At 52.7% G+C, this 11,010-nt stretch overlaps 1 protein-coding gene across 1 annotated transcript; it reads right to left on the bottom strand.

Annotated features, from left to right (window-relative positions):
• LOC309684536 (olfactory receptor 14I1-like) lies at positions 1 to 930 on the bottom strand (the record flags this gene model as incomplete). The annotated part of the gene is made up of 1 exon (XM_082500434.1): positions 1 to 930. One exon carries the CDS (start codon positions 928 to 930, stop codon positions 1 to 3), a length of 930 nt encoding a protein of 309 aa, XP_082356560.1.
• Positions 931 to 11,010: the final 10,080 nt, after the last annotated feature.

Genomic DNA, 11,010 nt, shown 5'->3' with positions numbered 1-11,010 from the left:
TCAGCGAAACAGTGTCCATTGGGCCTGTTTCCACAGGGCATCCTTAAGCTCCTGGTTCCTCATGCTGTAGATGAAGGGGTTCATTGCTGGAGGCACCACTGAGTACAGAAATGACACAACCAGGTCCAGAGATGGGGAGGAGATGGAGGGGGGCTTCAGGTGGGCAAACACTCCAGTGCTGATAAAGAGGGAGACCACGGCCAGGTGAGGGAGGCACGTGGAAAAGGCTTTGTGCCGTCCCTGCTCAGAGGGGATCCTCAGCACCGCCCTCAGGATCTGCACATAGGACACCACAATGAAAACAAAACACCCAAAGGCTAAACAGACACCAACCACAAGAAGCCCAACTTCCCTGAGGTAGGAGTGTGTGCAGGCGAGCTTGAGGATGTGGGGGATTTCACAGAAGAACTGGTGCAGGGCATTGCCCTGGCAGAGGGGCAGTGAAAATGTATTGGCCGTGTGCAGGAGAGAATAGAGAAACCCACTGCCCCAGGCAGCTGCTGCCATGCGGACACAAGCTCTGCTGCCCAGGAGGGTCCCGTAGTGCAGGGGTTGGCAGATGGCAATGTAGCGGTCATAGGCCATGACGGTGAGGAGAAAATACTCAGCTGAAATAAAAATGAGAAAGAAAAAGAGCTGGACAGCACATCCTGCATAGGAGATGGCCCTGGTGTTCCAGAGGGAATTGGCCATGGCTTTGGGGAGAGTGGTGGAGATGGAGCCCAGGTCCAGAACAGAGAGGTTGAGGAGGAAGAAGTACATGGGGGTGTGGAGGCGGTGGTCGCAGGCGATGGCGGTGACGATGAGGCCGTTTCCCAGGAGGGCAGCCAGGTAGATGCCCAGGAAGAGCCCGAAGGTCAAGAGCTGCAGCTCCCGTGTGTCTGTGAATGCCAAGAGGAGGAAGTGGGTAATGGAGCTGCTGTTGGACATTTGTTGCTTCTGGGCAGGGGGACCTGTCCAAGGAGGAAAAGGCAGTGACAAACTGGGAGAGACTTCTCTGAGGAAATCCCCATGCCATTCCTCACAGAAATCCCCCTCCCACAGCTGAATGAGGAATGACCCAGCTCATTCCCAACCCCACAAATCAGTGACACTCTCCCTTATCGGGTAAAATACTGCTTCGTCCCCTAGTTTCCATGAGGGCACCTCTGGGGCAGGAGTCAGAGGGCGAGTCAGAGGCAGAAGAGAAGCTGACCCGCACCCCCTCCCAACTCCTGAGATGCAGAGTTCAACAGAGGGGTGGGGAAACAAGGAGAAACACGTCTGTGCTCTGAAAAAATGAAGCGAGGAGAGGGAGTCAGACAGGCGTGCAGTGAAGCCCTCTCCTCAGTGACAGTGTCTCCAGACAGAGACACTGCATGGCACTTGCTTTTATGTTGTGCATCACTTGTAGGACAATCACACATCTCCTTGAGTGGAGTTGCAGCTGCTGAGAAGGCATCTCGAGCTCTGGACCCTCTGGCTGTGGGGTGGGTGGGAGAGGAGAGCAGAGGCTTGCTGCAGAGAAGTTGTCTGAAGGTCAGGGGGTGGTCGGAGGTGCCGGGATTCCCCCTGCCTGGGCACTTCTGGCAGCAGCTCCCTCTCTGTCCCTGCCTGTGTCTGGGCTGCCAGGAGCTGCCCCTGCCTGGAGCTGCTTCTCTGCCCCCGGGTCTCCTCCCTGCCAGTGCCCCAGAGCCCATCCCACCCGCTGTGTGCTCAGCTCTGCCCTGCAGCCCCCTCCTGGCAGCACAGCGCTGCCCGGGGTCATCTCTGGGTGTGCGGGGGCTCAGGAGGGGTTCAGGGAAGAGCTAACGAGAATGGGGGTCTCTGTGCCTTCTCCACAAAGGAGAAATCCACTCCCACCTCCCACTGCCCACCCAGCAGCCGAGAGGAGAAATCCCACAGCACAGACTTGTTCCATTTCAGGGGAAAGGTGCCTCGATGTCCTTCTTCAAAAGGGCCCTCTGCAAATGTCCTTGGGGTGATGTGGATCTGGAGCAGCCCTGACCCACACAGGTCCATCTCAGCAACAGAAGGCATCTGCCTTGCTGGCAGTCACTCCTTCCACCCACTGCTTCTCCCCACAGAAACTCCATGGGAGCTCCCCAGGCAGGAGCAGAGCTGACCGTGACAGAGTCCCTACCCCGGCACACAGCCCCGGGGTGCAGGGACCCTGCTGGCAAGGACAGCCCTGGCCACCGCTGCCTGCACACCCCTACGCACACCTCCACAACCATCCCCAGCAGAAGGCAGCCCTCGGGCCCTGTCCCTCTCACCGGGCAGCAGGGAAGCCCTGCTCTGGAGCACATCCTCCTCCTCTACAGCACAGAAACTGAGAGAGTCCTCCTGACAGAGCCCAGCAACTCTCAGATGGACCAGCTTGAGGAGATCCCTCCAGGAACTGGAGCTGCATTGCCCGGCACCCCGACACTTACCAGGCAGAGGGCGGTGAAGATTTCTGCCCCAGTGAGCTCTCAGCACCCCCCACTCCAGACTGCCTTTAAGCTCTCTCTGCCTCGCAGGTCTGCCCTCTCTGCCTGCAGGCAGTGCCCCCAGCCCTGCTCCTGGGCAGAGCTGTCTCTCTGCAGTGCTGCCCGCTTGCCCGGAGCTCCCTACGTCCCAGCAGCCCGGCCCAGCTCAGCAGCAGAGGACCAGCCCACGGTGGCACTCTCTCTGTCCCCTCTGGGCTCCCTCAGAGATGTCCCTGGGGCTCCAGGGGAACAGCCTGTGAAAAAGGCTGATGCAATCTCTCATGTTCCCTCCGTCAGCTATGCAGAGACACCTACTTCCAGCAGTGTTATTTCTCCCAGCAGAAGAAGAGCTGGCCACGAGTACCCCCTCTTCTTGTCCCATCAGTAGCACACACGGTGTCTTGGACTCCTTGTAACAGGATTCCTTATGGCAAGTCACCGCTTGCCTGGTGCCACAGCTGGGGGGCTTCAGCCCAACTGTGCAGCAATGATCTCAGCCAGGGGCACAGACAGGACGAGCTGGAGCCGTTCCTGTGGCAGACAGAGCTGTGTCATGGTGGCAGAGCTCAGTCCGGCTGGTCTTCAAGGACAGCCTCCTCCAAGCTCAGCTATAGTCCAGATCGCAATTCAATCTAACCCCGAAAGGCAATTCAAGGGCACCAGAATGAGTGTTTACTCCTTCAGGAAGAGTTCAAGGAGAAACAAAGCCACTGTGTAGCCACTTCTGAGTTTCAGAGAGCAGGTGGAGCTATATCTGAGATTCTCTACATCCTCTTTGCCTCAGTCTGCCCCAGCAAGGTCTCCCAGGGCTCTGTGACTCGGGGCAGGAATCTGGAGGAACGCCACCAGCAGTGGATTGTTCCCAAGTCACCTTAACTAAGACAATCCTTACCAGTCTATGGGACAGGAAGGGTGGCAGCTGAGGGAGATGACAGGGTAAGCCAATGTCCCAGCATGTCCAATGACACTCCGTAATCATTGAAAGGCCATGGAGGTTGAGGGAGGGAACATAGAGGGACATAGACAGGCCAGAGGGATGGGCCAAAAGTAATATCATGATGTCCGATAAAGAGAACTCTGAAGTCCTGCCCTTGAGGTGCACTAACCCCGAGCAATGACAGAGGGCAGGGGCGGTGTGGCTGGGTGGCAGCTTTGCGGGAAAGGCTCTGGTGGTCCTTCAGTTTCATTAGGCAAAACAGGAGCCAGGGGCAAAGAAGGCCAACAGCATCCTTTGCTTCTCTTTCCATTCCCTGAAATCTCAAGTGCTTCTCTTTTATTCTCCTAATACCCTCCCAAAAGAACAGCCCACCTGTGCTGGTTTGAGGTGAAACAGAACCCTTTTTCTGTTCAGTAATTTGACTTTGCAGCCAAGCCTCCTCGAACTAACTGAACTCTCTCAAATTTAATGCATATTGGCCATAAGCTGTTGGCTCTCAGAGTGACAAAACCTGATTATACATAATTTATGCCAAGGCATGGTATGCAGAGAGGCTCTTGCTTAGACTTTTTGCTATAACAACCAAGGGAAGCTCACTTTGTTATATGCCCTGTTGGAGGGTCGGAAGCAGTAAATTGTAGAGGGGTCACACCTTCGGATAGGAGTGGAGAGGACAGGTGACCCAAAACTGACTAACTTATCTAAACTGACAAGTCCTTTCTCTCTCTCCCTCCTCTCCTTGGAAAGAGAGGTGAGGGAGAGCATCTGTCGTTTGTCGCAGTGGCCAGGCCGGCCCAAACCGCAAGAAAGGTGAAGGAACTGCACTGTTGGACTGAAGGCAGTCCTTGCTCCTGCACACAGAATTCCAGCCACAAATAACTTCATGTTCATTTAAGATTTGGTTCGCTGTCTCGAGAAATTGTCCCTGACACACCCTTGGCTGGGCTCAAGCAGCATCTTGTCTGGGAAGCTCTCCTAAAAAACAGCCTCATCCCAACTTCATTGTGTGGTCTGTAAATGGAGAGGCAAGCCCTGCAGTCAAAGTGGAAGGTTTGTGGGTGATGGTGGTGACTGAAATGACCCACACTGCATCTTTGGTGTGGCTTTCTGGATGCTCAGAACCAATGGACCTCTGAAGGAAAGTCAGTCTGGAATTGGAGCTTACGGAAAACACATTTAAAACTCTTCTACTGAGCCGGTTGGAGCAGCAAAATTCCTGTTAGTGTTTGCCTGTGTAAAGGCTGTATGGGAAGTGCACAGCATAAAACAGACCATGCAGCTTGAGCTAAAATATGCGTTAAGGAGGAAAGGGATGTTAGAAACTCAATAAGCAGGTGATTTAACCAGGGAGATGCCCTAGGAGATCCCACTGTCTTAAAGTAGCAGATCCCACTTCTCCAACCTGTCAAGTTTACGTTAGTCATTGCAAAGTGAAAAAGGAAGCCGGTGCCATTGGAACCCTGTGGTGTGCCATGTATGATTCACAGGATCTCCTGAGAGAAATGGATGAGAAGGTAAAGAATGTGCAAAAAAAAAACCATCTGTAAATTGAAGGAGGAGGAATTTCCCAAAATAAAGACAATCATCATCTTAATCAAAATTTGAGAGGAAGATCTCAAGGTAAACAGACATAGACCCTGGTTACAAATCAAACAGCTGGACTTAGAAGTTGGACAAGCGCAAGATTTAGAAACAGAACTAAAGGTTTTAGAAAATGAGCTACAGAAAGCTGGAACAGCAGCTCAGCTTCCAGCAGAGTAACATATAGTCATGAACAGAAGTCACAACCAATCTTGACCCAAGGTGGGAAAATGTCATCTTCCAACCAAGGCAGTGAAAGGGATTAATGTGAAAAGACCCATCAGGTCAGCCTGCATAGTAAGGGAAAGCAATATTTATTACGCTGTAGATGCAGAAGGCGATAAGCATTGGATTTTGCCTCAGAATATTCAAGGAGAGTTTATCGAAGTTCATGCGTGAGCTCAGACAAAGACTCTGAGCAGTGGGTGGGGGCCTAACTTGAAGAAGGATGTATATCTCTGGTGTAGGAACTGCCTTTCTTGTGCCATGACCCATGCAGACAACCCTGGATCAAAAGCCCAACTCCAGCAGCAACATATTGGAAGCCCACGGGCACAACTGCAGATCAATTTTGTGGGACCTCTGTAAGTGACAGCTTGAAACACCAAACACATCTTGGTAGTAGGAGATCCTTTTGGTACATAGACAGAAGCCCCCCCTTGCAAAACCAACATGGTGGCCACCACTGCCTATCTGCTCTTTTAACTGCTCCACACCATAGAGTCTGATCTCAGCACTCACTTTATCACAATAACTATGCATGAGCACTGCAAAGCCTAAACGTAAGATGTGCCACCCTGTCTCTGCCAACCCGTGGGGCAGAGGAGAGGCAAAAGCCAGTAACAGGGTTTGGATGTTGAAGGTGGGGTCCAGCAGAGATGAGGAGTCAAGGGAGTGGATGGGGAGAGATAGGCAAAGGTGAGACAAGTTCTGATCTTGATTGTGAGGCCACTACACTTGTAGGAGCATGACTGTGCAGCAGCTGGCCCCAGCAGTTTGGGGACAAGAGGTTTATCACAAAACTGCTCTTCCCAGCAGAACCAAGATAGGGGCAGAGGGAAAGGGGACCGGCAGGCCAAGGGGAGATGGCTGGCATGGTGATGATTCTGAGGGCACTTCCACAGCAGCAGCCTGGTTGGCCCTCAGGAGACATGCTGGCCAGCAGGCATGCTGAGGTCATCCAGCGCATCAGAGACCCCACCCAAGAGGAACTCCATCCTTGGGAAGGGGAGGGGGTGAGGCAGGTGGAAGAGGCCCACCTGGATCCTGGGGGTACCTCTGTTACAGCAACCTGACCAACCATGGCAGACAGAAGGGCAGGTGGGGCTCATGGCCACCTGGCTCAGGGCGAGCCCTGACACTGGTGGAAAATCTTCTCCTTATCTCCAGGTTGAACATCCCCTCTTCCACCCAACACTTGTCTTTCATCCTCTTAATATGCAACAAATTGGAGAGCCTATCTCTGTATTTTTATGACCTCCTCCTAGGTTCTGACAGGGTGCAAGGAGGTCCCCCTAAGCCTTCTTTCTGCTCTTGACCTTCCTTGCAACCATTGGCTCAAGGCGAGCTTTGCCTTCCTAAAAACAATGACATCAATAGAGATAACCTTCTTCCTTGTAACGTCCTTGCTGTCACCTCCGGGCAGCTGCTTCATGGCCCCTGTCAGAGCCAGCCTCGTCCCTCTACTCACCCAGCCTCCCTGCCCCTCCCCAAATGCATTATCATCACGGGAAGACCTGTGGTGCACGAAGAGGTTTCTAGGGCAATCAAAACCACAGTCAGTGGAGAGAGGGAAACAAGGGTGGGCTCTTTGTGTGCTGTATTATGTTAGTGTAAGATATCTACCCATATAGACACACAGCAAAAACGGATCCTTCCAAGAGCTGGTCTGACACTTTCCATCTATCCAGAACCTGGCCCCGGGATTCCCTTCGTCACCGTGCTCCCCACCAGGCACAGACAAACACATGCTCACACAAATGGCTCTCTCCAGCACAGAGTCAAAGAATCATTGAGGCCGGGAGCCAGCCAGCGTCCACCTTCTCTGGGCTGCCCCTTCATGCTTCATTTTACTCAGGACCTCCTTTCTCACCCATGCCAGGCCAGCTTTGACAGACTTCCTGTATGATGGGGTGGACTGTTCTGGAGCTGCAAGAGTTGATTCTTGACTATCAAAGAGCTCTCTGCCCCCCTCTTCTCCGCAGGGCCATATCCCATGGGATTCTTCTGATCAGGTCCCTCAGAAGGCCAAAGCCTGCTCTCCTGAACTCCTGCTCTTGGCCTTGTTCCCTTCTTTCAGGAGCCTCAACTCTACCTTCTCACCTCTGACTGTGACATCCCTGACAGTGGGAGATGGGAAATTTTTTTTCTCCACTCTGGAGGAGGTACGGAGACCCCAGTTCTTGTTAGCATTTGTCTGAGCCTCTTCTTAGCCCTTGGCACGCAGAGATGTCCCTGGGCAGTGCCCTGCTGCCAGGAGGGATCTGCAGGGCAGAGCTGAGCACACAGCGGGAGGGATGAGGTCAGTGAGCACTGGCAGGGAGGAGATGTTGGGACAGAGAAACAGCTCCCGGCAGGGACAGCTCCAGGCAGCAGAGATGTGGGCAGGGAGTCGGAGGGACCTGCTCCCACAAAGACCTTGGGAGAGGGGACTTGGGCACCCTCCCTGCCATCCCCTGCAGTGCAGACACCCACTCTGAAGGAACGCCCTGGTCTCCTCTTCCACCCAGCAGAGCCCAAAGTTACAGTTACTGCAGCGTACATATTATTCTCTTTAACTTTTAATACATGAAAAAGGAAGAGGAAAACACCCACGAGTACCCATTTTAAAGAAAAGATTGTTGTAAGAGTGTCACAGAACGACTGGCAGGAGGGGCGAGGATGGGGGGAATTTAATGTTTAAGGAATGAAAACGCGTTACAGGTCTTTCTGTTTCTGAGAAGTCCCATCCCCACTCTTGATCCAAAATGTTCCTGGTGAGCAGTTTCTGCAACTGCCACAAAACCAGTTCTCCAATGCAGTGGAGTAAAACAAGTTGAAGACAACATTAAGTCGCCCAAACCACTTTTTCCTCAAATTGCCCTTCCGTTCTGTTTCTGTCCCTTTCAGCGCTCTCCACCAGCTTTCAAAGACATCTGGAAAGTTTGTTCTTATAAGATATCCTCCCACATTTCCTCATCGTTTTACCTGGCTGAGACCAGCGCGGCCTCTGCTCCCTCTCTGGCACGCAGCGCTGCCAGGCCTGACCGGTCACTATGGCCACGGGGACACGGCACGCCACCCTCGCCCCCCCCCACCTCACGCGCATTGTGACAAAAGGCCTATCGCCGCCCCAGGCCGCTGCTGTCCCTGCTGTCCTGTGACCTGTCCCCGATGGGTCTCCTGACCCCCAAGTCTCCGGTCCCTCCTGTCCCCCCTGGGGCCTTCACCAGCCGGCGTCACCTCCCGGCAGCCCCTGGGCCAGTGCTGGCTCTCCCCACAGCCCTGGGCCCATCCTGCCACCCCCCATGCCTCTCACCACCTGCTGGCCCTCCTGTCACCCCCTGGGCTGTCACACCCCGGGCTGTCACCCCCGCTGTCCCCTCCTCTCCGCAGCCAGCCGGGGCAGATGCAGCGGGCTTTGCCCTGGGGCACCCGACTGCCCACACCGCAGGACCAGCCAAGGCAGGGGACATCTCAGGGACTCTGAGAGCACCTTGGGGCAGGGACGGAGAGTTCAACCAAAGAGGCCAACGACCACCTCTGTTTATTTCCATAAACCAATGCACTTCCCAACCGCGGCACACACACAGTTGCTGCTTGAACTCTGCGGAGGAGGACGAAGGAGTCAGGAATGAACCGTTAGCATCAGGATGTGCCCCAGGAGACCATTTCTTGCTCTCTCAATCACCACAGCTGCTGCTGACACAGCCCTAGCGCATGGAATCCTGCCTTGAATGACGAGGTCTAGCTCTGCTGGTTGATACGCTGAAGCTTGCAGACGCTTCTGGGAACACTGCTGATTTCTCAGCCTTCCTTCCTAGGAACGATGATGCAACCCCTTAAATCAGCTTTGTGGCCCTTTGCTGGAAGTCCTTTAGGAGGTCAAGAGCTTCCTTGCACTGGGGAGCAGAGCACTGGACACAGCACTGCAGATGTGACCTCACCAGTGCCGAGAAGAAGAGAAGGATCACATCCCTCCAGCTGAAGACAACGCTTTTCCTAACACAGACCAGGAACCTCTTGGCCTTTGCTGCAGCAGTGCATTGATTTTGGATGCTTGTGCAATGCCTCACACAACTGTGGCCTGGGCACTCACAGAAAATAGATACCTGATCATTTCCATACAGTCAGTGTCAGTGTGTGTGCCTTCTGAAACCATGCACGTGCTAACAAGCAATGGGATTTGGGTGAGTCATGTGTTTGTACAATGAATATGAACTACAAATTCATAGAATCATAGAATCATGGAATTGTCTAGGTTGGAAGAGACCCTTGGGATCATCGAGTCCAACCATCTACCGTACTCTACAAAGTTCTCCCCTACACCATATCCCCCAACAACACATCTAAACATCTCTTAAACACACCCAGGGATGGTGACTCAACCACCTCCCTGGGCAGTCTATTCCAATGCCCGACCTTGTGACCTTCATACCCTTGCGAAGGCAGGATTTCAACAGTTTCAAGCAAAGTCTTAACTGTCAACAATGCTGAGTTTATTTTTTTTTGTAAACTAAGAATAACCTAGACTTTTTTTTTTAAAATACATCCCCTGTCCCCCCCCTTCCACTCTTCCTCGCCCAGCAAGACTGCAACCTGCTGCCTCCTGTTCTGCGGGTCGTGAGCCATCCATTGCAGAATGGCCTTGAACATGGCCCCTTCTTTCCCACTGAGATCCTCCTTCTGCAGGACGCACAGGAGCTCGTTGACAGAGAGCTCCAGAAACTCTCTCGATACCCTGGTCACCCTTTCCAAGTGATGGGGGATGAACGCGTGGGCTGCTTCCCGCAGGTCAGGACAGTAGTAATAGTTGGTGAATCTCCAGATGCCGACGCAGTTCTCCAAGCACAGCTGGGACTTTAAGAACTCGCAGCACAGTCTGACGATGCCCATGATGTTGAACTGGTCGGCCGCTATCAGCAAACGTTCAACGTTGTTGGCCGTGACCGGTACTGTGCCGGTGTAGGCGTACTTGGTAATGAGCCGCATCATTTCAGGTGAAGTGCCGGGGATTTTATAGACGACCTTCCCAGCATTGCTCCAGCGGGTAGAAAACATAGCCCTGAAAAAAGCAAAGCAGTGCTGGGGGAAAAGCATCTTTGCTGCGTTAGACCCGGACCCTGTTATGCCCTGTGCCTCCTTCCTGGGGCACCAATTTGGGCACGCGCTGTAGCCACACTGGGAGGCCGTGGGGTTTATTAATTCATGTGTTACGAGCCGGTTGTTTTAACAAGGAGTCACTGCCTCTGTTTTAGTTGTTGCTGAATGATGCTTATACTAAGTCACGGACTTTTTCAACTTCCTGTAGAAGGTGGGGGGGCACAGACAAGACAAGCTGGCCAAAGGTATATTCCATCCCATAGATGTCATGCTCAGTATATAAATGGGAGTCAGCCTAGGGTCAGGGATCCATCATCGCTTCTCTGGACAGGCGGAGCAATTGATCATTGGGTGGTGACAGCAATTTGTGTTGCATCACTTTATTATCATCATCATCATCATCATCATCATCATCATCATCATCATCATCATCATCATCATCATCATCATCTTTTCTGTTATTATTCTATTAAACAATATTTATCTCAGCCCATGTCTTTTTTTCCTTTTTCTTCCTTTTCTCCCTATTCTATCTGGGACATCCCATTTTATTTAAGAGCTGTTATTTGTCAGGCCACATGTGGCACGGAGTTGTGCAAGGGTCAGACACAGTAGGATCAAGATTCAAGACAAGTAGTATAAACCCAGAAAAATATAAATAAGCGGGATTATCACAAGAAAAAAAAGCAGGTTTGTGGCCTAAAATAAACTCTGGGCAACGTGCGGAGAAGGGGTGGCAGG

The sequence above is a fragment of the Vanellus vanellus genome (assembly GCF_965231255.1).
Source record: "Vanellus vanellus genome assembly, contig: HAP1_SCAFFOLD_160, whole genome shotgun sequence".
Lineage (NCBI taxonomy): Eukaryota > Metazoa > Chordata > Aves > Charadriiformes > Charadriidae > Vanellus > Vanellus vanellus.
The sequence above is the reverse complement of the archived record's forward strand: the minus strand, read 5'-3'. Positions and strand labels throughout refer to the sequence as shown.